Below are 25,198 nucleotides of genomic sequence, written 5' to 3'. Positions count from 1 at the left end.
GATAAATGCTAACCTAAAAACATGTGAACAGGAAACATTAAAGTGCACAAATACTCTGACCTAGTGCAGTCCTTCACAAATGTTATCTAAGTGCCGCTACAACCTAATTTTATGTGGCATGCCATTACGTCTCGATGTCTCCCCAGGATGTACATCGGAGGTGGAGGTGGCCAGCTGCTTACCACACACATGGTTTGTGAAGCCTTTGCCAATCATCCTGCGGGGGCTTGGACTTTAAGGGCCCTGGCCGGCCTTCAGGTATCTGGGGCGTATTCATGACACCCTCTTCATTCCCGCTGCCCCTGAGATGCCCCAATCTCAAGAAGGAGGAATCAGAAGGTGTAGCCATAGCCGCAGTCTCCTGGCTGGAAGGCTCTAATACAGGCTCAAGCCCTTCCTCTTCCCTCAGGTTCCTGGGGCCCCTGGGTCACTCCATGGGATGACAGTGCTTCTGCAGTGAACTCCAGAAGTTCCAGCATCACCTGGCCCTGCCAGTCCTGGTGGACCACCTCACCATGGTGGTCAAGCCCTCTGCAATGGCCACCTAAGTCAGGAGCCATCTGTTAATGGCAGCAGCAAATGCACTCTGAGACTGGGCCACACTCTGCAGCCCCTCAGGCTTGGCCCTCTGTGATTGGGCCTCATTCTCAAGAGTTGCTGCCGTAGCCTGCTGTGTCTCAGCACTGTTCCACTGGGTCTCCTGTGGGCTCTTGAGCCTTTCAGCCATGTGCCACAGAATCTTGAAAAGCCTGTTGAGGCACTCAGCTGTGGCCTGCTATGATTCGGCCTTCACTTGGAATGGGCCACTCATGGTGAGGATTCCCTGCCCTAGGCTTTCCGCCGTGGACACCACCTTTGCGATGTTGGCCTGGGAACCGCGCAAGACAGGCAATAGCTGGTCCGCCTGAAAACTTTGGTACTCCTCCCAACAGTCTCGCAGTCAGCCCAGTGTGGTTGTCAGCCCCTCCTGCATTCCCTGGCTCTGTTGCTGCATCTCAGCAGCTGAGGGAGAAATGATCACAGAGGCCCAGCATATAGCCTGGGGCCAGCTGAGTCTTCACCTCCTGCAGGCCCCCATGTGCCTGACCCACCGATGTGAGAGGCTTGACCCACCGATGTGAGAGGCTCTGGGGTGGTGAATTGCGAGGTGGAAGCTGACGCCAAACTGGCGCCGGATTGGAGGTCCCTTCATCAGCTTCCTCCAATGAATCTTCTGAGCTATCAAGGTAGGATGGGTGGGAGCAACACTGGGGGCCAGCATGTCAGATGGCCCAGGTGAGTCAGGGTCCCTCCCTGAAATACAGCACAAAAGGTTAAGTGCAAGGGAGGGAGGAGACCTGGGCTGCATGCATTTGACATTTTTCCAACGAGTGGAGGATCGGCAGGTGCTCTCTTCGATGCCCCAACCTGACCATGCTGTCACTTATTGTTCACACACCCTCCTCTCCCACAAGTTCCAGCACCTGCTCCGCAAAGGGGGAGCCGGCTCGAATCTCAGACACACCTCTCCCAGCAGTTATGGGCATTCTTCTCCTGTGGGCACAGAAGGACCCATGAAAAGTTTGATAGCACACGTTCTGCAGGGTATCAGGGGGTGGCCCTCAGATGGCAAACTCTGTGATACTCTTGGGGGGCGAGAAGAAGGGATGTGCTTTGGGGGGGGTTCAGGAGTTGGAAGCATGCAGCATGTTGGGTGTGGAGGGATCTGGGGGTTATTTAGGAGAAAGATGCAAGATGAGGTTAAACACTCACCCTTGCTGCCTGGATTAGGTCATTCATGTTTTCCGGCACTGTTTCCCAGTTCTCCTGGCCAGTGTCCTGGCACTGTCACATGCTACCACAGCCTCCCAGGCCCCTTCCCCTTGGACGATGCCCAGCTGGGGTAAAGAGGGTGTCCCACCTTGCTTCTACCTCCTCCAGTATCCTGGCCAGATCAGATTACAAAAATCTGGGTACTGACTTCTGGGTGGCCGTTACTTCCTGCACTGACTGCCTGTCTATCCATCCTTGCGTTTTTTATGGAGCTGTTCCTTGCTAGGGCAAATCAGCTGCAGGCAGTTAGGGTGAGTCAGGCGTCATTGGAGCATTCCAGTGAGGTTAAAGCAGTTTGCATTGTTACCATGCAGGGGAAGACAAATCAGTATTCACAGGAGCACTGATGGAATTGTTTGTGTGTGTGTGTGTGTGTGTGTGTGTGTGTGTGTGTGTGTGTGTGTGTGTGTGTGTGTGTGTGTGTGTGTGTGTGAGAGAGAGGGTGGGGGAGCAGGGCAGGGGGTGAATTATGTTTCTATGATGATCAGGGGCAGGGGAGAATGAGGGTCATGTTAGGCAGCTATCAGGGTCAGGGGGTGTTTAGGGGACCATATGATAGTGGGTCTGGGGGGCGGAATTAAGAGGTCAGTAATGTTGGGCGGGAGGAGGTGGGGGAGGACTCCAACATGGGGATAGGGGGAGGCTGTATCTGGCCCAGGAGGGTTCTGCTCGGAGAGCCGCTTTAATTTTCACTTTTTTGCACATGTGCACTTTGTGGCTCTGATCTGAGCAGTTGCCTGTCTGGCGAATTAGGCCTCACCCACTGCCTCTTGTGGCCAGAAACTGTCTAGCCCAAAATTTCAGAGACAGAGTGCATACGAATGGGTGTGAAAACTCACCCAAAAAAACGGATCAGGAATTCTCCCCTTTCCATGCTAGCTGAACACTTAGAAAAAAAACTCATAAAATTCCACCCATTCTGTATAAAAGGCATTGAATTGTCAGAATAGCCATGATTATGTTGAATGGCAGAGCAAGCACCATGGGCTAAAAGGCCTACTCCTGTTCCTATGGTCCTCCCAACCACAATGAATTTGTTTTAAGCGGACAGTTACTGCATCAAACCAAACCACAGGAAAGCTTACTTGTTGTCTCACAGAATTACAATTCTATTAAACATAACAAAGTGGAGACCCCCTCCCACCCCGCCCCCTACAAATCGGGCAGCATTGGATCAAGGACCCAGGAGGCAGAATCCTGCCCCCAAAATCAGAAGACAGCAGCTGTACATTGCTCAGCAGTCGCACTGTAGAGGCAATGGTCTCTGCCAGTAATGCACCAACTTGAGACCAAGGATCACCTTGGAATCCAGGCCTCATGGGAGTGGTGGTGGGGTTGGGTTGAGTAAGGATCGCAGGGGAGGTGTCGGGGTTCAATTCCTGGCTTGGGTCACTGTCTGTGCAGAGTTTGCACATTCTCCCCAAGTCAGTGTGGGTTTCCTCCGGGTGCTCTGGTTTCGTCCCACAGTCCAAAAGATTCTCACTCAGTATGTGGATGGCCCGACTAGAGAGGGGGCAAAACTTGACCTCCTGTTGGGAAATAAGGAAGGGCAGTGGCAGAAGTGTTAGTGAGGGATCATTTTGGGACTAGTGACCATAATTCTATTAGTTTGAAGATAGCTCTGGAGAATGATAGGTCTGGCCCAAAAGTTAAAATTCTAAATTGGGGCAAGGCCAATTTTGATAGTATCAGACAGGAACTTTCAAAAGTTAATTGGGGAGTCTGTGTAAAGGCAAAGGGACATCTGGTAAGCGGCATGTAACTTCATGTCTTAAAACGTATCAAGGTAGATAAGTCTGCCGGACCTGATGAGGTATATCCCAGGGCATTGTGGGAGGCAAGGGAGGAAATTGCGGATCCCCTTGCCGAGATATTTGAATCATCAATAGCCAGGGGTGAGGTGCCTGAAGATTGGAGGATGGCAAATGTTGTGTCTTTGTTTAAAAAGGCTGCAGGGAGAAGCCTGGGAACTACAGGCCAGTGAGCCTCACATCTGTGGTGGGTAAATTGTTGGAAGGTTTTTTGAGAGACAGGATCTACAGGCACTTAGAGATGCAAAGACTGATTAGGGACAGTCAGCATGGCTTTGTGAGTGGAAAATCGTGTCTCAGAAATTTGAGTTTTTTGAAGGGGTAACCAAGAAGGTAGATGAGGGCAGTGCAGTTGATGTTGTCTACATGGACTTTAGCAAGGCCTTTGACAAGGTGCCGCATGGTAGGTTATTGCATAAAGTTAAATCTCACAGGATCCAGGGTGAGGGATCTAAATGGATACAAAATTAGCTTCATCATAGATTCATAGAACCTTACAGTAAAGAAAGAGGCCCTTTGGCCCATCAAGTCTGCACTGACCACAATCCCACCCAGGCCCTACCCCCATATCCCTACATATTTTACCCACTAATCCCTCCAACCTACGCATCTCAGGAAGCTATGGGGCAATTTTAGCATGGCCAATCAACCTAACCCGCACATCTTTGGACTGTGGGAGGAAACCAAAGCACCCGGAGGAAACCCACGCAGACATGAGGAGAATGTGCAAAATTCACACAGACAGTGATTCGAGCCGGGAATCGAACCCAGGTCTCTGGAGCTGTGAAGCAGCAATGCTAACCACTGTGCTACCGTGCCACCCTTAACAGAAGCCAGAGGATGGTTGTAGAGAATTGTTTTTCAAACTGGAAGACTGTGACCAGCAGTGTGCCTCAGGGATCAGTGCTGAGCCCACTGTTATTTGTCATTTATATTCATGATTTGAATGAGAATATAGGGGACATGATTAGTAAGTTTGCAGATGACACCAAGATTGGTGGCATAGTGGACAGTGAAGAAAGTTATCTCCAATTGCAATGGGATCTTGATCAATTGGGCTAATGAATGGCAGATGGAGTTTAATTTAGACAAATGCGAGGTGATGCATTTTGGTAGATTGTACCAGGGCAGGATTACTCAGTTAATGGTAGGGCATTGGGGAAAGTTATAGAACTCAGAGATCTAGGGGTACATGTTCATAGCTGCTTGAAAGTGGAGTCACAGGTGGACAGAGTGGTGAAGAAGGCATTCGGCACGCTTGGTTTCATCGGTTAGAACATTGAATACAGGAGTTGGGACGTCTTGTTAAAGTTGTACAAGACATTGGTAAGGCCACACTTGGAATACTGTGTGCAATTCTGGTCACCCTATTACAGAAGAGATATTATTAAACTAGAAAGAGCACAGAAGAGATCTACTAGGACGCTACCAGGAATTGATGGATTGAGTTAAAAGGAGAGGCTTTTATCTCTGGAATGTAAGATGCTGAGGGGTGACCTTCAGAGGTCTATAAAATAATGAGGGGCACAGACAAGGTAGGTAGTCAATATCTTTTCCCAAAGGTAGGGGAGTCTAAAACTAAAGGTCATAGGTTTAAGGTGAAAGGGGGGAGATATAAAAGTGTCCAAAGGGGCACTTTTTTCACATAGAGGGTCCTGAGTGTCTAGAACAAGTTGTCAGAGGAATGAGCAGAGGCGGATACAATTTTATCTTTTAAAAAGCATTTAGATAGTTACATGAGTACGATGGGTATAGAGGGACATGGGCCAAATGTGGGCAATTGGGATTAGCTTAGGAGTTTAAAAATAAGGGCAGCATGAACAAGTTGAGCCAAAGGGCCTGTTTCCATGCTGTAAACCTCTATGACTCTATGTGCTGGTTAGGTGCATTGGTCATGCAAAATTCTCCCTTTGTGTATCCGAACAGACATTGGAGTGTGGTGACTAGGGGATTTTCATAGTAACTTGCAGTGTTGATGTAAGCCCACATGTGACAGTAATAAATAAACTTTAACTTTTAACTTACTGCTGCCAGACAGCTGGTGAAGGGCCCCTCAAGGGTTCAGAAGGTTCAGTGGGCTTGGGCTGGGCGCATGAGGTTGAACTCACCACTTTCTGCTGGGATAGGGATGTCATGGCTGCACTTCCCTTTCTAGCCCTGGCAGACTTGAAGATCACTCATGACATGAGGATTTCAGGCAGCCCTGTGATCAATTTCTGCATTCCTGCCCATTAGCTGTGTAAATTCTGAACTGGTTTGGTCACTTTAATCTCCATGCCCCCTGGTCACCTGGCAGAATTTTAAATCCATTCTGCAGCAGAGATTTTCCTTTCTCCAAGTCAGAAGCTACAGGTGTGAGCAAGTCCCTTTGAAGTCCTCTGACAGAGAGGAGATGTCACTTTCACCTGGGGGTGGGAGCATGGTTTCCAATCTGCCAAGCTGTGCACTCAGCCCCAGTGTATGCACCCAGCTTTGATTTGAAGTTGCTGTGGCTTCCCAGCAGGCATAAATCATTTAAACCTCTCCACTGCATTTGAAGCCTTTGATTTGTAACAAGTTCAACTGCAATGCCTTGTAAAAATCCAGGGGCCTGATTCTCCCAAAAAAATTTGAAGTGCTGAATTGGTGGGAAAAATGGAGTAAATCACAATTGTTTTTTCAGTGGGAATTCAGACTCGAATCTCCCACATTCTATGCACTGCAGAAGTCACAATCGTGAATATCATTAAAAGCTTAGGGGCGCGGCCTATTCACTGCTGAGTCTGACAGTTTCAAGCCTCTGTGCATGCATAGTGGCCCCAATCTGTCAGACTACAGTTTGCTGACCAGCCCTGGACTTGCCCTCCCCACCCACCCAGCAGACCAATTGTGGCCTGCACAAGTATTCCCATGCCTGCCCCAACACCCCCATCCCACCTCCCCCCACCCCACCCCCCGCAATTTTCAGCTCCCCTCCCAGCAGTGACAATTCCCCCACCCCCACCCCCCCCACCCCCCCACCGCAAAAGGCAGACCACCCCAGCCCGCTCCGATCACTGGCCTCCCTCCAGCCCTGACCGATCCAATCTGCAGAGTGGCAACCCCTACACTCCCACCAATCATCCCCTGGGCCCTGCCCCTGGGCCCCACCCACTATTAGGCCCCATCCCTAGACCCTACCCAATACCGTGGACATGGGCACTTTGCTCCTTTGGCAGTGTCAGGGGGCAGGGGCCATCACTTCACCCGTAACCATGCCCGGGGGCACCACCCCCGCTGCCTGACCCCCTGAGGGGGTAACAATTGGCCCCCCTTCACTACAGCAGGGTCCCGTACTCTATTCATGGGGAGCTACTCTAGACCCTGCCAGAGTGAAATATTCCTGACAGGCTAGGAGATGATATCAGGCTGGAGAATTCAGTCCCGGACTGGATAATGACATTTAAATAGATTAAAAATAGATTTAAATCACTTACCTGGTCTTCCTGCTGGTTTCCAATGTGGTCCCAACTGTGCCTGCTCTCTGGCTGTGGGAGACACACATGCATCGGGAAGGCATGTGTGAATCCTACGAAATGGCCAACACAGGCCTGTCCCAACCTGACAGGCCAAAAAATGTGCACATCGGGTTGGGAGAATTGGGCCCCAACTGTCAGATCAAAGGCTTTCTAGAGTACCCCATTGATCTTGACCACAACGTAGACAGTCTTATCTTGATTGGCAGCCTGTGGTTTCACTTCTGCTTTTGCAAATCACTATTAGTTTGCCAGTGGGAAACACTCCAGGTGGGTACTTAGTTCAGTAGAATCACCCATTGAGATTATGCAATGCACCCAACTAAAAGGTTACAATATCATTTGAAATGAGCATGTTTAAGGTCCTGTAGACTCTTAATATTTTCACCAATTCAACACAATTCAACCCACCGTGAAATTACAAATACTCCAGACAACATACACCTACACATTAAATATTTTTACCAAGATTAATACTCACTGTTTTCACACCATTTGCCTGTGTACCCAGCAAGACAGGCACACCTATAGTTAACTGGTCCAAGTTGGAAACACATTCCATCATGTAAGCAAGGAGAGGAGGAGCATCCTAAAGGATAACAAAAGAAGAACAAGTACAGATTTCACTTTTTTAATACATTCACATCTGTGGCTTAGGTGCTCTATAAAGAAGCATAGGAATTTAGACTTAGGAATAGGAGTAGACCCTCTGGCCCTTCAAACCCATCCTATTATTCAGGCTTTGGTCTTAACTCCACTTTCCTGTCTGCTACCAAATAACCCTTGACTTCCTTATCAATTCAGTGGCCCAGCCTACATTGCTTTCTGAGGAAAAGAATTTTATAGACTCCCGACCTTCTCAGAGAAAAAAAATTATCCTCATCTCATGTTAATAGAGAGACCTAATATTTTTAGACTGAATTGCTCGTAAAAAGAAACATTCTTCAAGATCCACCCTCTTCAGATCCTTCAGGATCTTAAAACTTTCAATAAGATCATCTTTAATTCTTTTAAACTTCAATGGATATAGGCCCAATGTGTTCAATGTTTCTTCCTAAGAAAAGCTATGCAACCTCTTCAGCATGGAAAATACAATTTTCCTCTTTCAACCATATGCCAGCTTCCTTAAACCTCTTGAGGACTTTTTCCAGATTTACAGTCTGTTCCTCAAGAGATGCAGCTGTAATTGAGGCATCATTCAAATATACTACCACTTTAGCTATTCATATTTTTAAGGGATTTTAAGCTAATATGTGGTATTAGGCCGCAGATCATCCATGATCTCAATGAATGACAGAACATGCTCGAACAGCTACCCGATTCCTACGTTTCTCATGGTCCACATGCTGCACAGTCCACATCAGCAGAGAGAGTGTACAACACTGTCTGGATACTCCAGTGCTGCACTGTGGGGCTTTTTTCAGTTTTATGCAAAGACCCATTAAATCCCTCATGCCTGACAGTCAAAACTGACCAGTCCCAGAGTTCAGCAATGCCTCCCTGTGGTTTATCTTCCAGACCATCAAGGAAAGGCGGGAGGTGTTCTCTTCTGCAGATGGCATCAGAAGATCCTGCCGGACCAAGGCAGCCTGGACATAGGTGGCAGAGGAGATAAGCAACCATGCGGTCCATGCAAGAGCCCTAGTCCAGTGTAGGAAATGGATCAATGAACATCTCCAATCTGACAGAATAAGTGTCAAGTGTTGTATCTTGAACAGAAGTCTCTACTTTGGTCATCAATAATCCATATGTGTGAGTGGGCAGCTATGCCAGAAGAGTGAACATAAGATCAGTCTTAGTGTCACATGGCAAGTGCAGCCAAAGCATGTGGAAGTTTGCCTTCTGTATGCTATATGCTCAGATGCAGTGTAGTACTGACAGGCCAGTATGTGTGATAGGGATGCATGCTGACAAGATGGTTAGGTGTCACTTGAAATGACACTAACTCTGCACTTCGTCATGCAGGACAAGCAGGTCCACAGCATCAGGGGGAAGAGGCAGACAGGAGTTCCTGACTGGAAACTCTGCAACTGATGCAGAGAAGATGATGGAGATTGCTAGGGAAGTGAGAGCATGATCTGCTGCTGACAAAGAGGCTGGACCAGGCAGGAGTAAGGAGAACGAGGCAACCAGTCTGCTATCAGCAAAGGAGCACGCAGAATGGGTGTGATAAGATGTGAACACTCAAACTGTGATAACTCTTTACATGATTCTATTTGTCCCCCGCTACAAGTCATCACCATCCAAGGTCCAGGCTAGAGCCACAGGAAGAACCCAGGAATTCCACCTCTGGAGATAAAGAAACCAGTTTCCAAAGATACACCATCATCTGCCTCATCATCAACCACTGCCACATGATATGCAGAAAGTTTGTGTGTAGATTTGGGAGCACAATCTGGTGAGGGAGGACATGACAGCCAGGTCCTCGGAAGATCAAAGAATCGTTGAGCTTCAGGCCTCTGCTGAGGCCCGTGCTGATGACGGGCCTCTGGTTATGGCCACTGGTAGCTTGCTGCACATGCAGCAGAGGAAATAGGTATATGCTGCCAAGATTATAACAGCTTTGCATGGGTATGGAGGAATCCATGCTGGCGCATGTTCCGCAATGTCTCAAACTTCATCCACGGAGAGGATGGCGACCACCAGGTCAAGCATTTGATCCATATACATTCTGACCTGCATTCTATCACTGTATCCATGGGCTCAGTTCAGCAGTGGCTAGGGAGACGGGAACAAAGTTCCTTGACTTTCTTCCGTGAGCCCTTACCCCTTAGGGAGTTGCCTTTGTGTGTCCAGATGGAGGAGCAATGCCAGCTGCCCAGGTACCTTCCTTTCAGGGCACCTTGAGGTTTAACAGCATCTTCTCATCCCTTCCACCACTGACCCCGAACAGCTCCCGAAGATGAAGCCAAGAGGAATGTCCCTGCACCAGTCCCTGTCTGCCATAGGGCATCACACTGAGCAGATTTCTTCTATCTCAGCTGCTGTTGGGATTGTACCTAGACATCAAGGTAGGAAAATGTTTAAAAAATATGTAGCAGATGTGCTTATCCATGGAGGAGGAGGGCACGCAAGGAAACTGAGCAACAGCACTGAACACAACTGGATAAAATAATTGACAGGACTAAATAAGGTATTGACCACCTCCTTCAGGCACCTATGTGTGGCAACCTGTAAGATGCCTGTAAGATTGATCTTGGTAGGCATTTGAACAAACGGGGAATAGAGCAATATGACTGGTTGGTTAAGATAGGTAAATGTGATCGGCGCAGGCTTGGAGGGCCAAAGGGCCTATTCCTGTGCTGTACTGTACTGAACAAAGAACAGTACAGCATAGGAACAGGCCCTTTGGCCCTCCAAGCCTGCGCCGATCACATTTACCTATCTTAACCAACCAGTCATATTGCTCTATTCCCTGTTTGTTCAAATGCCTACCAAGATCAATCTTAAATGTGGCTAACGTAACTGCCTCAACCACCTCATATGGCAGTGCATTCCAGGGCCCCACACACTCTGTGTAAAAAACTTTCCTTGCACATCTCCACTGAACCTTCCCCCCCTTATCTTGAACTTGTACTCCCTTGCAATTGTTTGCCTGTTGCACCCTGGAAGCCATAACTGGAATAGAAATTGAGAACTGCTGTAACCTTGAGAGCCACTCGTATGACAAGGTACCTCACAAGAGGTTATTGCAGAAGGTTAGGGGACATGGAGTTGGGGGTAGGGTGTTAGCGTGGATAGAGGATTGGTTGTCAAATAGGAGGCAGAGAGTGGGGGTCAGTGGGTGCTATTCGGATTGGCAGTTGGTGACTAGTGGAGTGCCCCAGGGGTCGGTGCTGGGGCCTCAGCTATTTACCATTTATATAGATCATCTGGAGGGGGGAACCGAGTGTATGGTGTCAAAATTTGCTGATGACACCAAGATTGGTGGAATGGCAAATTGCGCGGAGGGTGTGGAGAGTCTGCAGAAGGATCTAGATAGGCTGGATGAATGGGCCAGGAACTGGCAAATGGAATTTAATGTTGGCAAGTGCGAGGTGGTCCACTTTGGTAGGAATAATGGTAGGAAGGATTATTACTTACTTGGCGAAAAACTGCAGCAGGCGACGGTGCAGAGGGACCTCGGGGTCCTTGTGCATGAGTCACAAAAACCCAGCTTGCAGGTGCAGCAGGTGGTCAGGAAGGCGAATGGGATGCTGGCCTTCATCGCGAGGGGGATTGAATATAAAAGTAGGGAGGTCTTGCTGTGGCTATATAGGGCATTGGTGAGGCCGTAGCTGGAGTACTGTGTGCAGTTTTGGGCACCGTACTTACGCAAGGATATTTTGGCCTTGGAGGGAGTGCAGAGGAGGTTTACTAGGCTGATGCCGGAGTTGAGGGGGTTGAGCTATGAGGAGAGGCTGAATAAACTAGGCTTGTACTCGTTAGAGTTTAGAAGAATGAGGGGAGATCTCATTGAGACATATAAGATGATGAATGGGATGGATAGGATAGAGGTGGAGAGACTCTTCCTGCTCAGAAAGGACAGTAGGACTAGGGGGCACAGCCTCAAGATAAAGGGGGGGCGGTTTAGAATGGAGTTGAGGAAGAACTTCTTCACTCAAAGGGTGGTGAATCTCTGGAATTCTCTGCCCGTTGAAGTGGTGGAGGGTACCTCGCTAAATATTTTTAAGACGCGGGTTGATGGGTTTTTGATAAGAGAGGGGATTAAGGGTTATGGGGAGAGGGTGGGAATGTGGAACTGAGCCACGACAGATCAGCCATGATCTTATTGAATGGCGGGGCAGGCTCGAAGGGCCAGATGGCCTACTCCTGCTCCTATTTCTTATGTTCTTATGTTATGAGGTTTACACAAAATCCACCTGGCTGTGTATCTTGATGAACAATTCAATATATCTCAGTGACCATTTCTCAGGACATTCTCATTGGCTCTTTGCATTCTAGATGTCTGCATCTGAACCAACCTCCACTCTGGTGCTACCTGCTGTTGGTTTTGTGGTCTCTGTTCTTGGACAAGAGCTATCCTTCACATTTTCTCCTCCTACAGAAATATTGGTTGAATGAGACCCATGGCAATCGCAGTGAGTGCACTTTGTAAAGAGGACAGGTATACAAATGAGAGCATGTTCATCCATGGTTCACATCCATGTCCCAATGATTAGGGAGTTGCTTTTATTGGTCAATTGTGTTCAACAACTACACCTAGCCAGAATAATTTTCTGCCCACTTCAAATGAAATTACATTTTGGGAAGCTGAGATCCTAATATTGGTGATCTTTTGAGAGACCTGTTCTTGTACCGACTTCTGTCATCGTCACGGTTGCCCCAATCATCTGTGACGCACACAACATAATCTTTTGCCATCTCTGTATCCTTAAACCTTTCCCATGTTAACCTGGATCCTATTAACATTTCCTTGGACATTCTACCTTGTGCTGACTCTGACTCAAAATCCTCCTGTCATCCTCCTCCATATTTTTCTTTGTTCGAATGACCAACCTCATGAGGCCTTCCAATACTAAACCCTGACTCTGGACCTGCCCCCATACCAAGTACCCACTCCCTCTCCACCCCGCCCTGCACCCACTTCCCTCCTCCCTCCCCAGCCACACACCCAACCCAACCTTCAGAACCTCCTTTCCTCCACATGTGCTATGACCTGAAAATCCCCCCTCCCCGATCTCCCCACTTTGATATGGAAATGCCAGCGATGGACTGGGGTAAACACAGTAAGATGTCTCACAACACCAGGTTAAAGTCCAACAGGTTTATTTGGTAGCAAACGCCACTAGCTTTTGGAGCTTTGCCCCTTCATCAGGTGACTCACCTGATGAAGGGGCAAAGCCTCGAAAGCTAGTGGTATTTGCTACCAAATAAACCTGTTGGCCTTTAACCTGGTGTGAGACTTCTTCCTGTGCTCCCCACCTTCCCTCAGTCATAGCTGCCAGAACCCAAATGTCTACCTTTCCCAACCCCAACATTGTACTACTGCCACAAAATTGAAAATTCATATCTTGCCTAATTAAGTCATTGCAAACAACACATTTCCTGCTGTTGTGTGTTCTATAGAATCGCCTCATCATGCTCTCATGAATGCTCAGTTTTGCTGAAATAAAAATAGCTGCAGTATTGACAGACAACTGTAAGTGGTGCTGTTGAGCTATGATCCCTCTCACCATTTGCCAGAAGGTGGATGCTTCATCAAGTCATTCCAAGAGAACCCCTCACCTCAATCAGCACACCTGTTTTGGGTGGGCTGCCTACACCAGCCAAGTTACGCATTCACCACTGCTCCCAGGAAACAGGGAAACATGCTAAAAACTTTGGCTGTCAGCAGACTAACGAGTATTCACTGCCCTCAATTTAATAGGAAGGCAGAAAGGGTATTAAGGGCTAGCAGGAGAAGCCTCACTTAAGTCTTTCTCTGCTGATTCTATCCCAAAAATCTCAGGAATGACTGGCAGGTCATAACAATAGAAATGTGGCAGCCAGATATCACAACTGTTCCCCAACAGTCAGTGGAAGGTGAGCTTTGCAGCTGACCAGGATTTCACTGAGATTAGGGGAATAGTAAGGCTAAGAAGACCAAAGGGATCCTTGAGCACCCCATGTGTTGGACACTCCCACTCGTTCCAATCCATAAGGGGTAAATGAAGCAGATGCTTTGTACTTACTGTGACAAGACAGCACCACTCATTATTGACAGTATGGACTTTGCCAGCTGACGATGTAATCAGGAATACCAGAAAGAACTCAAGATTCTGTCTATCTGCCCAAGGAGTCCTCTTGTCTATAAGACAGCCACAAACTTTAAAAGCAACAAGCTATCTGTGGGTAGGGTCAGGGGCAACAGCAGCAAGCCCTGCCTGCAGCAATTACCTAACCTGGCTTCAGGAAACTGGACAGAGGAAGAGACCATGGCCAGTAAGAGATATGGGCAAGTGAGGAAGCCAGGCCAAGTGAGATGTGGTGATTGTCCCTTTAGGGGCAGCACAGCAGAAAAAGGGTCATCTGGCTTGAGGGACCAATTGAGACTGAGAGCGGGTAATCATCCGAACGGATGGAGCTCTCTCTTAGGCAGAAGACATCTAGAAGAAAAGTAGAGGACAGTTAAGGACTGAAGCAGCTGATGAGACTCCAAGCCTCTATACAGATTTTCCTTGTTAATTAATACCTTTAGTTTTCCTGGTGAAGGCATGCATCATTGCAGGAGAGGAAGAAGTGAAGAGGGGATGACGACAATGTTAGAAATGCAGGTCCTTTTAACAGTAAGCCAGGTCTTGCTGCAGAGTGAATTGAAAAAAGGTGATGCTCATTGAAACCTGTACCAAAAAGGTAGGTTTTTCGCCAGTTGGAACCTTGCTTCTTGACAGGGAGAGGGAGCAGAAGGGAAGAGGGAAATCAGTGTTTGTACTGAACTATAGTACCACAATAACTTAATTGGAATACCTTTTGCTGCCTGGATATTCACCTTTAGAACAAGGGGGAGGTGAGGAAGAAAGAGGCAAATAAGGGAGACCAGAAAGAAAGGCAAATGTGAAAGAAGGGAGCAAGTGACGAAAAAAATGATAATTAGGAAGAAAGGTGCAATTGATGAACTTTGGAATAAAAATGAAAACCTGAATCTGAAAGATCAGCAAATTAACCTAGGTGAACAAATAATGTAGCAGGAACAAAGATGAATCACAATTTGATATGAAATCTGAAAGGCCACATACCGTTAACTTCCTCAAATGTAGCAAAAAATCCATCAAAGCTTTTATACCCATCAGATACAAATAAAACATGTAATGAATTCCCGGTGGTCCGGATAGGGGGAGGCCGTTCATTTCCACAGAATTTTCCAATAACCCTTGAGTCGATGTTATCGCCATCACGAACTTCTACATAATCATACTGACACATGTAATCGAACTCCAGACTCAGCATTGAGAATCTGAAATAGAGCAAGATCATACCATGAACAACAACTCTGACAGGCAGCAACACTGTTACTACTTCCTAGCCAGCTGACAAAGAGAGGGGTCTATATGTGCCACTCCTCAACCAGACAACTGAAGCTCATGTGCCACTCGAAGGACAGCAGAGCGCCCCTTAGTGCCACTATCTTGACGTCTTGGTGCCAGTTCCGAACTGGACATAGGATTCCTCGTGTTCATGCAGCGGATTCAGTTTATAAACCAAATAAGAGCTTACTAAGAAGCGTTGCGGTGTTAAAAGTGGCTCTGTATGTGCTTAGTACCCTCACTAGTACAACAACAACAACTTGTACTCCTCTAGCATCTTTAGATTAGTAGAACAATTGGTAAGCTGTCTCGGAAAAATGTCATCAAACAAAATTTGGCATTGAGCGCATGAGGAAACATTGGGCGAGATATATCAAAAGCTTGGTCAAAATGGAAAGTTTGACAGAGTGTCTTAAAGAGGGGGAAGGTAGAAACAGAGGCTTAGGGAAGGAATTTCAGAGCCTAAGGCCAAGACAAGTTAGGCACAAGTCCAATATTGGGGATGTGCAAGAGGCCAGAACTGGAAGAATGCAAGTATCCCAGTGGGTTGTAGAACTGTAGGCGGTTATCAAAATGTGGGATGCTCAAGGCCATGGAGAAATTTGTAAACAAAGATAAGAATTTTTATTTGGAGCATGAGAATTTGCAGATCTTGAAAGCTTCAAGAGTCACTTCTTAGGCTTTGAATTCATGGAAAACTGGCAACAATATTTTCAAACAAGAGCTGACATGGAAACACATTTTTCAAGCTTATCTTTCATTAGACAGTTTTTTTTTCATTCAAATGTACAATTTAGAATCAGAATTGATATGCAATTGAATGGTCAATTCATGAACCACAAGCAATGCTATTACTTTCAGGATACAATAATTTCAGTTTGATTTATTGTCATACGTATTAGTACACAGTGAAAAGCATTGTTTCTTGCGCACTATATAGACAAAGCATACAGTTCATAGAGAAGGAAACGAGACAGTGAAAAATGTATTGTTACAGTCATAGCTAGGGTATAGAGAAAGATCAACTTAATGCAAGGTAGGTCCGTTCAAAAGTTTGATGGCAGCAGGGAAGAAGCTGTTCTTGAGTCGGTTGGATGTGACCTCAGACTTTCGTATCTTTTCCCTGCCGGAAGAAGGTGGAATATAGAATGTCTAAGATGCACGGTCCTTAATTATGCTGGCTGCTTTGCCGAGGCAGTGGGAAGTGTAGACTGAGTCAATGAACGGGAGGCTGGTTTGTGTGATGGATTGGGCTACATTCACTACCTTTTGGCACTTTAAACTTAACTTCGCAAAACAGTTTTCAAACACAGCAATCTTCCTGCCTATAAAGTAAACACAAAACTGCCCCATAATATAAAAACACAAAATACATGTAACAAACATTAATCCTACCTTAATTCAATCCCAAAACTGGGATTCACTGACACTGTCCACTCACAGTGAGAGTTGCTGGGGTATCCCTCTAACACAATCTGCCCTCTTGACGCATTTATAACAGCTCCACATTCTGGAAACAGAAAAACATTGTTATAAGCCCCACAGAGACTAATATCTTTTAAAAAGAGAAAAATTTCCCAGAGATTGATTAAAAGAATTTCATGACAAAATTTCACTTTTCAAGGCTTTTACTAAAACAAAGAAATTAAAATTAACATTGACTAAATATTTCTTCAACAACAACAAATATGCCAAATGACAGAAAAAGTATTTCTCCTTTACCTAATTAAATCAAGATAGGTAAGTCACCGGGACCAGATGGGATGTACCCCAGGTACTGTGGGAGGTGAGGGAAGTGATTGCAGAGCCTCTAGCGATGATCTTTGTGTCGTCATTGGAGATGGGAGAGGTTCCGGAGGATTGGAGGATTGCGGATGTGGTTCCTATATTCAAGAAAGGGAACAGGGATAGCCCAGGGAATTACCGACCAGTGAGTCTAACATCAGTGGTTGGTAAGTTGATGGAGAGGATCCTGAGGGACAGGATTTATGAACATTTAGAGAAGTTTAGTATGATCAAAAGTAGTCAGCACAGCTTTGTCAAGGGCAGGTCATGCTTTATGAGCCTGGTTGAATTCTTTGAAAATGTGACTAAACACATCAACGAAGGAAGAGCGGTGGATGTGGTTTATATGGGCTTCAGCAAGGCGTTCGATAAGGTCCCCCATGCAAGACTTCTTGAGAAAGTGATAGGGCATGGGATTCAAGGAACTGTTGCCTTGTGGATCCAGAACTGGCTTGCCTGCAGAAGGCAGAGAGAGGTTGCAGATGGGTCTTTTTCTGCATGGAGGTCAGTCACCAGTGGAGTGGAATGCCCCAGGGATCTGTTCTGGGACCCTTGCTGTTTGTAATGTTCATAAATGACCTGGATGAGGAAGGGGAGGGATGGGTTGGTAAGTTTGCTGATGACACGAAGGTTGGTGGTGTTGTGGGTAGTTTGGAGGGATGTCAGAAGTTGCAGCATGACACAAATAGGATGCAAGACTGGGCGGAGAAGTGGCAGATGGACTTCAACCTGGATAAATGTGTAGTGGTCCATTTTGGCAGGTCAAATGGGATGAAGGAATATAATATCAAGAGTAAGACTCTTAGCAGTGTAGAGAATCAGAAGGACCTTGGGGTCCGTGTCCATAGGACTTTTAAATTGGCCTCACAGGTAGAGGATGTGGTTAAGGAAGCATATGGTGTACTGGCCTTCATCAATCGAGGGATTGAGTTTAGGAGTTGGGAGATAATACTGCAGCTTTATAAGACCCTAGTCAGACCCCACTTGGAGTACTGTGCTCAGTTCTGGTCACCTCATTACAAGAAAGATGTGGAAGCTATTAAAAGCATGCAGAGGAGATTTACAAGGATGTTGCCTGGATTGGGTGGCATGCCTTATGAGGATAGGTTGAGGGAGCTCGGTCTTTTCTCCTTGGAGAGATGAAGGATGAGAGGTGACCTGATAGAGGTTTATAAAGATGTTGAGAGGTATAGATTGGGTGGATTCTCAGAGGCTATTTCCCAGGGCTGAAATGGTTGCTACAAGAGGACACAGGTTTAAGGTGCTGGGGAGTAGGTACAGAGGAGAGTCAGGGGTAAGTTTTTCACTCAGAGGGTGGTGGGTGAGTGGAATCAGCTGCTGTCAGTGGTGGTGGGGGTGAACTTGTTGGGGTCTTTTAAGAGACTTCTGGATGAGTACAGGGGATTTAATGGGATTGAGAGTTATAGGTAGGCCTAGTAGGTAGGGATATGATCAGCGCAACTTGTGGGGTGAAGGGCCTGTTTGTGCTGTAGCTTTTCTATGTTCTATGTTCTAAATAATTATCACAACCAAGATACTTTATGTTACGCCACATTCTCAACTGAGAGCAGCTGCAGGGTATTCTGAAGGGGCAGGGTCAATAGCTAATGATCGTTGTACATCTCAATACCAATGATATGGATAGAAACAGGAATTTAGGGAGTTAGGTAGTAGATGAAAGAGCAGGACTTCTAAGGTTGTGATCTCTGGATTACTTCTGGTGTCATGTTCTATTGAGGAAGATAGATCAAAGAATGCATGGCTAAAGGGATGGTGTAGGAAGGAGGGCATTAGATTTTTGGATTGCTGAGACATTTTCTGGGATAGATGGGACAAGCTGGATAGGTTGCACCTGAACCATAACAAGTTCAATATTCTTTCTGGGAGGTTTGCCTGTGCTGTTAGCAAGGTTTTAAGTTAATTTAGCCGGGGGATGGGACACAGAGTAGATGTACAGTTGGGAACGAGTTTCAGTCAGATAGAAAGGAAAACTAGGTCAGTCCAGCAGGCAGAGAACATATGGGCATAGTAAGATACACAGGAGGACTGGAAAGGTAGACTGCATCTATTTTCATGCAAACAGCCTGTCTGGTAAGTTGAAAGAACTTAGAACATTGATCAGCATGTAGAAATATGATATTATTACAACTGCTGAGAAATGGTTGATAGAAGGACAGGAATGGCAACTCAATATTCTCGGGAATCAAAGTTTGAGGCGTTATGGGGGGATAGTGGGGGATGTAAGAGAGGAGTGGGCATTGCATTATTGATAAAAGAGGCAATCACTGCAGTATTGAGGGAGGATGTCTTAGAGGCCTCTTCAAAAGAGGCCATATGGGTGGAGTTAAGAATAAAAAAACAGAACTCACTTTGCTGGGGGCATCCCAGACTTCCCAACAGAGGGAGATGGAGGAACAGATATGTAGGCAAATCACAGAGAGATGTGAGAGGAACGAGTTATAGTGGTATGGGATTCAACTTCACCAATATTAACTGGAATCACCTTAGTGTGAAAAGATTAGACATGATGGAATTTTTAAAGTGCATCCAAGAGAGCTTTTTGTGTCAATATATTGATAGCCCTGCGAGGGATGGGGCAGTGCTAGACTTAATCCTAGTGAATGAACACAGGCAAATGGTCGAAGTGTCAATTGGCAAGAATTTTGGAGCCAAGTATGACACCAAAAGTAATCCAGAGATCACAACCTTAGAAGTCCTGCTCTTTCATATACTACCTAACTCCCTAAATTCCTGTTTCTATCCATATTATTGGTACTGACATGTACAACAACCATTGGTTATTGACCCTGCCCCTTCAGAATACCCTAACTCTAAGTTCAAAGTCATTATGGAAAGGGATGAGCATAGTCCAGAAATTAAGGGTGGAATCTTCTCAAATGATTTCTTCATATCCATGCAGGTCCCTTAGGCATGCATCCCATCACAATCTTTCGACACACACTGCAAGTGCGTGAATTACACTGGCATGAACATACCAGGCACATGATTTGCCCTAAGTGGCTGCAGTTGTGCACCATTAACAAGGAGGAGCTGCACTTAAACGCTAATGATGCACACACAGCTAATCATGCCAGGAAGTTGGCACTTCATAGTCTAGCTCTGCCATTTAGGGAGGAAGACCTGGGACAGCTATTGGATATTATGGAGGAGAGGAGGGCCATCTTCTTCCCCAGAGACGATCAGAGACCCAGGGGTCAGGCCAACAATATGGCCCGATAAGCAGTGGCAGCGGCTGTCAGTGTTCACGCACTGACACGGAGGACCGACAGGCAGTGCCAAAACAAAATGAATGACCTTGTTCGGGCAGCAAGAGTGAGTATCCATCCCATCCTCATGTGGAATGTCCATGCTGATTCATTCCCTGACACCATGCAGTCTTACAGCATCCAATCCTCAGCATCTTCCTTCAACCCCTCTGGCACCCCTGTCACAACTCCTGCCTGCCAACACAGTCCTGACATATGCCATCAACTGCTCCTACTCTGACACCCCACAGCCTTCATGCTATCAGACTTTCAATCCCTCCTTTTGTTCCTACATGAGAAGATGGCTCAAAACAAGAAGGAGTGGGAGAATACAAGACATGGGGTGCCTTAGCTGCATCTCCTCACTCCATTTGAGGATACTGAGTCTGCGATCCCCAGTTCCAAGACTGCCACTGAAATCGTGAGGTCACCAGCCTCCACCACTGATGAGGTCTGGGTTCCCCACCAGCCTCCTTAAGCAGTGCTAGCAGTGGGAGCCATTTTGACTCCCCTTCCCCCCACCACCACCCCGCAAAAGCTGGGCAGCATCACAGCATGCCAGGTAGCGAGTCGTCATCATCTTCCTGCCTGGACCAATTACCCTAGAGTACCTTAGGACAGGGTGTGTGGACAAGTGGGTGGGGTGGGGGAGGAAATGCTGGTTGGATGTTGGAGATGCCGTGCATCACGCCTCCTATTAGGAAAACCATGCGACGATGAGTGCCTCACTTGCTGTCCTGCCCTGCCGAACTCTTGCAGCCATCTTTCCTACATCCTCCATCTCTCCCTTGGCCTTGTCTTTCACACCTTCCTGGGACTCTTCCTCCTCCTCCTCCTCAAGGACGTCCACCCGGTCCTCCTTCTCCTCCTCCAGGATGCCTCCCTACTGCTGCGCCAGGTTGTGGCGTGCACAGTAGCCACTACAATGCAAGAGACCCTCAGGGGGCAGTACTAGAGGGCCCCATCAGACCGATTCAGACAGCAGAACCTCATGTTCAGGTCAATGCACCACTCAACATTGGACCAGGTGGCAGCATACTCCACATTGTAGCAGGTCTCTGCATTGGTCTGGGGCCTCTTCACTGGCGTCTTCAGCCGTGATCACAGTGGGTAGCCCTTGTCCCCCATGAGCCATCCCGGCAATCTGGGGTGGAAGAAGAAAGAAGGAGAAAGAGAAAGAGAAAAAGAGAGTGAGAAAGAAGAGAGAGAGAAAGAGAGAGAGAGAGAGAGAAAGAGAGAGAGAGAAAGAAAGTGAGAGAGAAAGAAAGAGAGAGAGGAACAGAGAGAGAGGAAGAGAAAAAGAGAGGGAGAAAGAAAAAAGAAAGAAAAAGAGAGAGAAAAACAAAGAGAAAGAGAGAAAAGGGAGAAAAAGAGAGAAAGAGAGAGAAAGCGAGAGAAAAAAGAGAGAAAGAGAGAAAAAAGAGAGAAAGAAAAAGAAAGAGGAAGAGAGAGAGAAAGAGAAAGAAAAAGAAAGTGAGGGAGAGAGCGAAAGAGAGCGAGAAAGAGAAAAGGGAGAAAAAGAAAGAGAAAAAAGAGAAAGAAAAAGAAAGCGAGGGAGAGAAAGAAAGGAAGAGAGAGAGAGAAAGAAAGGAAGAGAGACAGAGAGAAAGAGAGAGAGAAAGAAAAAGAGGGAGAAAGACAGAGCGAGAAAGAAAGAAAAAGAGAGAGCCAGAAAGAAAGAGAGAAGAGAGAGAGAGACAAGGAAGAAAGAGAGACCAAGAGAGAGAGAAAGAGGAAAAAAGAGCAAGAGAGAGAGAGAACAAGAGAGAGAGAACGAGAGAGAAAGAGAGAAAGAAAGAGAGAGAGAGAAAAAAGAGAGAAAGACAGAGGAGAAAAAGAGAGAATGAGAGAGAGAGAAAGAGAGGGAGAAAAAGAGAGAGAAAAGAGAGAAAGAAAGAGGGAGAAAGAGAGCGAGGGAAAAAGGGAGAGAGACAAAGAAAGCAAGAGAAAGAGAGCAAAAGAGAAAAGGAGAGGGATAAAGAACAAGAAAAAGAGAAAGAAAAGAGAGAAAAAGAAAGAAAGAGAGGGACAGAAAGAAAGAGAGAAAGAAGGGGGAAGGAAGAGAGAGAGAAAGAAAGAGAAAAAAGAGAGAGAGAAGAGAAAGAGAAAAGGTTATCCATCCTGGATCCCTCACTTCCTCCCAGTAACCCATGTCCCAATTCCCATGGACAATGGCAAACCGAAAACATCTCTGGTGCCATGCACCACCTCGATGGGTTGCCCCCCTTGTCATATCCTCGCCATAGTGGGTGTGGAGACCATAAGGTTGGCTGTGATGGGGTCCACATTGGGAACTTTGGGACATAGCCCTGTGTGCACCCACCTAGACATTTGGTGCACTGGCTTCCAAGAATTGCTTGCTGTGCAAGTTCCATTGTCCTTCTACATCCTGCTCAGTAGTTAACACAAAAAGAGTATTTTGCTTTGCATGGCAACAGTTATGTCTATGTCCTTCTCTGGGTATCTGTTGGCTCTTTGAGTCTGTATCCAGAAAGATCAGTTGCCTCTCTTTTGTCACAAGGTGTAAAATCTATCACTTACAATAGCTTGCATCCTGGGCCTCTTGCTCCATGAAAATTCTGTTTCAATTTACATTTAAAAAGACAGTTTATAACAAAACCACTTTATAAAATCCTGCACTTGTAACAATATATCAAGAGTGGTAAAACTTACATTAATACGAATCCTTGTGTTATATACTATTCAGTTAAGAAAGCTACCCCATTATAACAACAATTTGCATTGAAAGAGCTTCATTATTGGAGTAAAGTGTCTGAAGGTGCATCATAGGAATATTATTAAATAAAATTTGGAACCAAACCACCTTAAGATATATTAGAACATGAAGTGAATTTTAAGAAAGGGGAAGAGGCAAAGGGATTTAGGGAAGTAATTTGAAAGCAAAAAGTTCAGACAGCTGAAGGCCAATTGTGGAAACTGCAAATTGGAGATGTGTGAGAAGCCAGAAGCCTATTTAACATGAATGAATCTAAAGAATTTGGCAATTTTTTGTTGTATTTGATGTCAGTAAATGCTCAACTATGCAAATAGCTTCATTTTACCATATATTTTTATTCTAGGCGAATAATCCCATGCCTTACTCTGTGATGGGTTTGATGGTGGGATCATGTAATGGGGCGGAAAGGTAGTGAGTAAGAACCTTGTCACCTTCCCACCTCCACTGAAGTTAAAATTAAATTATCTCTTTCAGTCTAGACTGGTAATGGAAGCACTTAAGAGACCAAAAACCACTTAAAGATCTCAACTGCTGTTGCTTGTATTAACCCAGCAGCAGGTGGAGGCTGGGCTGGCATATTTGTTTGTGGAGACGGATGACTAGCATTCAAAGACTGAGGACAGAAAAGCTGCAATTCCCTTCTAGATTATCAACTCTCAGTGGGTAAGACTTCGGCCCTTGGGGTTCTTAATCCAATGATAGGCCTTCTCCTGGGCTCAAGTGTCTGTTTCCCACAAGATGCAGTGAACCTTCCTGAAAAGAGGTGACTTGAGAGTTGGTCAAAACCACTGTCACCTCCACAAGATGCTGCCCAGATGTATAACATTGTCCTCACCGGTGCAAGTAGAGTTGTACATCGCACCACAAATCACATTTCAGTCGAGGGTCTGACAAACCAGAATGTCATCACATTTATTTACAACATAAGTTATCTATCCATCTCATTGATTTGCAATCCCTAAGCCACTGTTTCTCACTCTGTCTCACTATTTCTCAGCCTCCATCTCTCCGTTTCTCACGTCCCATCTTGTGGTTCCCCACTATCCACCTCACTGTTACAATGCTTATTACATTCCTTCAATTTTAAGCATTCAGTTTTAACTCAATTGCTCAGGGTCAGGCAGCCAGCTGTTTCTACTTTTAAGAGTTCATGGTGAGGTTGACTAGCTCATTTTTGAGTGCGGTTATATTTCAATAGTATTTATTCTGGAGAGCTCAACTCAGTGGAGAAAAATGATAGATCACAGGAGAAATAGAAATTGGCTAAATTTAAGAAAAGCCAAATAAACGGTATCAGTGTTACTAGAAACAAATAAACTGTAGCAGGGTTACTAGGGATAAATAAACTGTAACTGAGTTACAAGGAGTAAATAAACTGTAGCAGTGTTACTCGGGATAAATAAACTGCGGCAGTGTTACTCGGGATAAATAAACTGCGTCAGTTTTACTTGGACTAAATAAACTGAAGCAGTATGATTAGGAATAAAGGAATGTTACCCGGGATAAATAAACTGTGACAGGCATCAATAGACTTTCAGTGTTACTAGGGCTAAATAAATAGTCGCAGTGATACTAGGGAAAAATAAATCATACCTGTGTTACTGGGAATAAATGATTCGTGGCAGTGTTACAAGGAATAAATGAATTGTAGCAGTGTTACAAGAATTAAATAAACTGTCACAGTGTTATTAGAGATAAATAAATTGTAGCTGTGTTACTTGGGATATATAAACTGTAGCTGTGTTACTAGGCATCAATGATGTGTTACAGTGTTACTAGGAACAAAAAACACTGCAGCAGTGTTATAACAAATAAATGAACTGTGGCAATGCTCATAGATTCATAGAATCCTTACAGTATATTCGGCCCATTGAGCTTGATCAGCCAACTATCCCACCCAGGCCCTGTCCCCATAATGCCGCTCCAAATTTGGACCAATGAAATGTGACTGCACATACCAGTGAGCTAATCATGTTTCACCATGAATTCTTTAAAGTAGGAACAGCTGTCAGTCTGATACTCATAGCAACACAAGTAGTAGAATGCTCAAAGTCAAAATGGTGCTGTAAGTATTGGAACAGTGGGATGGAGAATGTGAAACAGTAGGATGATCAATAATGAGAAATTAGCCTAAATTAATCAATATAACTATTGTGGAAATTCTAACTAATGCTGACCGTAAGATGTCAGTATTTGACTTTAGGTTTACTGATAAATTTAGGTGAAGAAGGATCAGAGAAGACTGGAGTGGAACATAAATACCTACAAGGATTGGGTGGGCTGAATG

The 25,198-nt window shown here is 45.8% G+C and overlaps 1 protein-coding gene across 1 annotated transcript in view; it reads right to left on the bottom strand.

Annotated features, from left to right (window-relative positions):
- pamr1a (peptidase domain containing associated with muscle regeneration 1a) overlaps positions 1–25,198 on the bottom strand; it is a 114,096-nt gene that overhangs the window by 55,626 nt on the left and 33,272 nt on the right. Inside the window, exons 4-6 of the mRNA XM_080191622.1 lie at positions 16,519–16,633; positions 14,836–15,053; positions 7,599–7,706 (exon numbers count right to left, since the gene is read on the bottom strand). Of these exons, the coding sequence (XP_080047748.1) occupies positions 7,599–7,706; positions 14,836–15,053; positions 16,519–16,633 (441 nt within the window). The remainder of the gene's footprint in view (positions 1–7,598; positions 7,707–14,835; positions 15,054–16,518; positions 16,634–25,198) is intronic.

The sequence above is a fragment of the Carcharhinus amblyrhynchos genome, chromosome 6 (assembly GCF_965287045.1).
Source record: "Carcharhinus amblyrhynchos chromosome 6, sCarAmb.v2.hapA, whole genome shotgun sequence".
Classification (NCBI taxonomy): Eukaryota; Metazoa; Chordata; class Chondrichthyes; order Carcharhiniformes; family Carcharhinidae; genus Carcharhinus; species Carcharhinus amblyrhynchos.
This window is presented reverse-complemented; position numbering and strand designations above follow the sequence as displayed.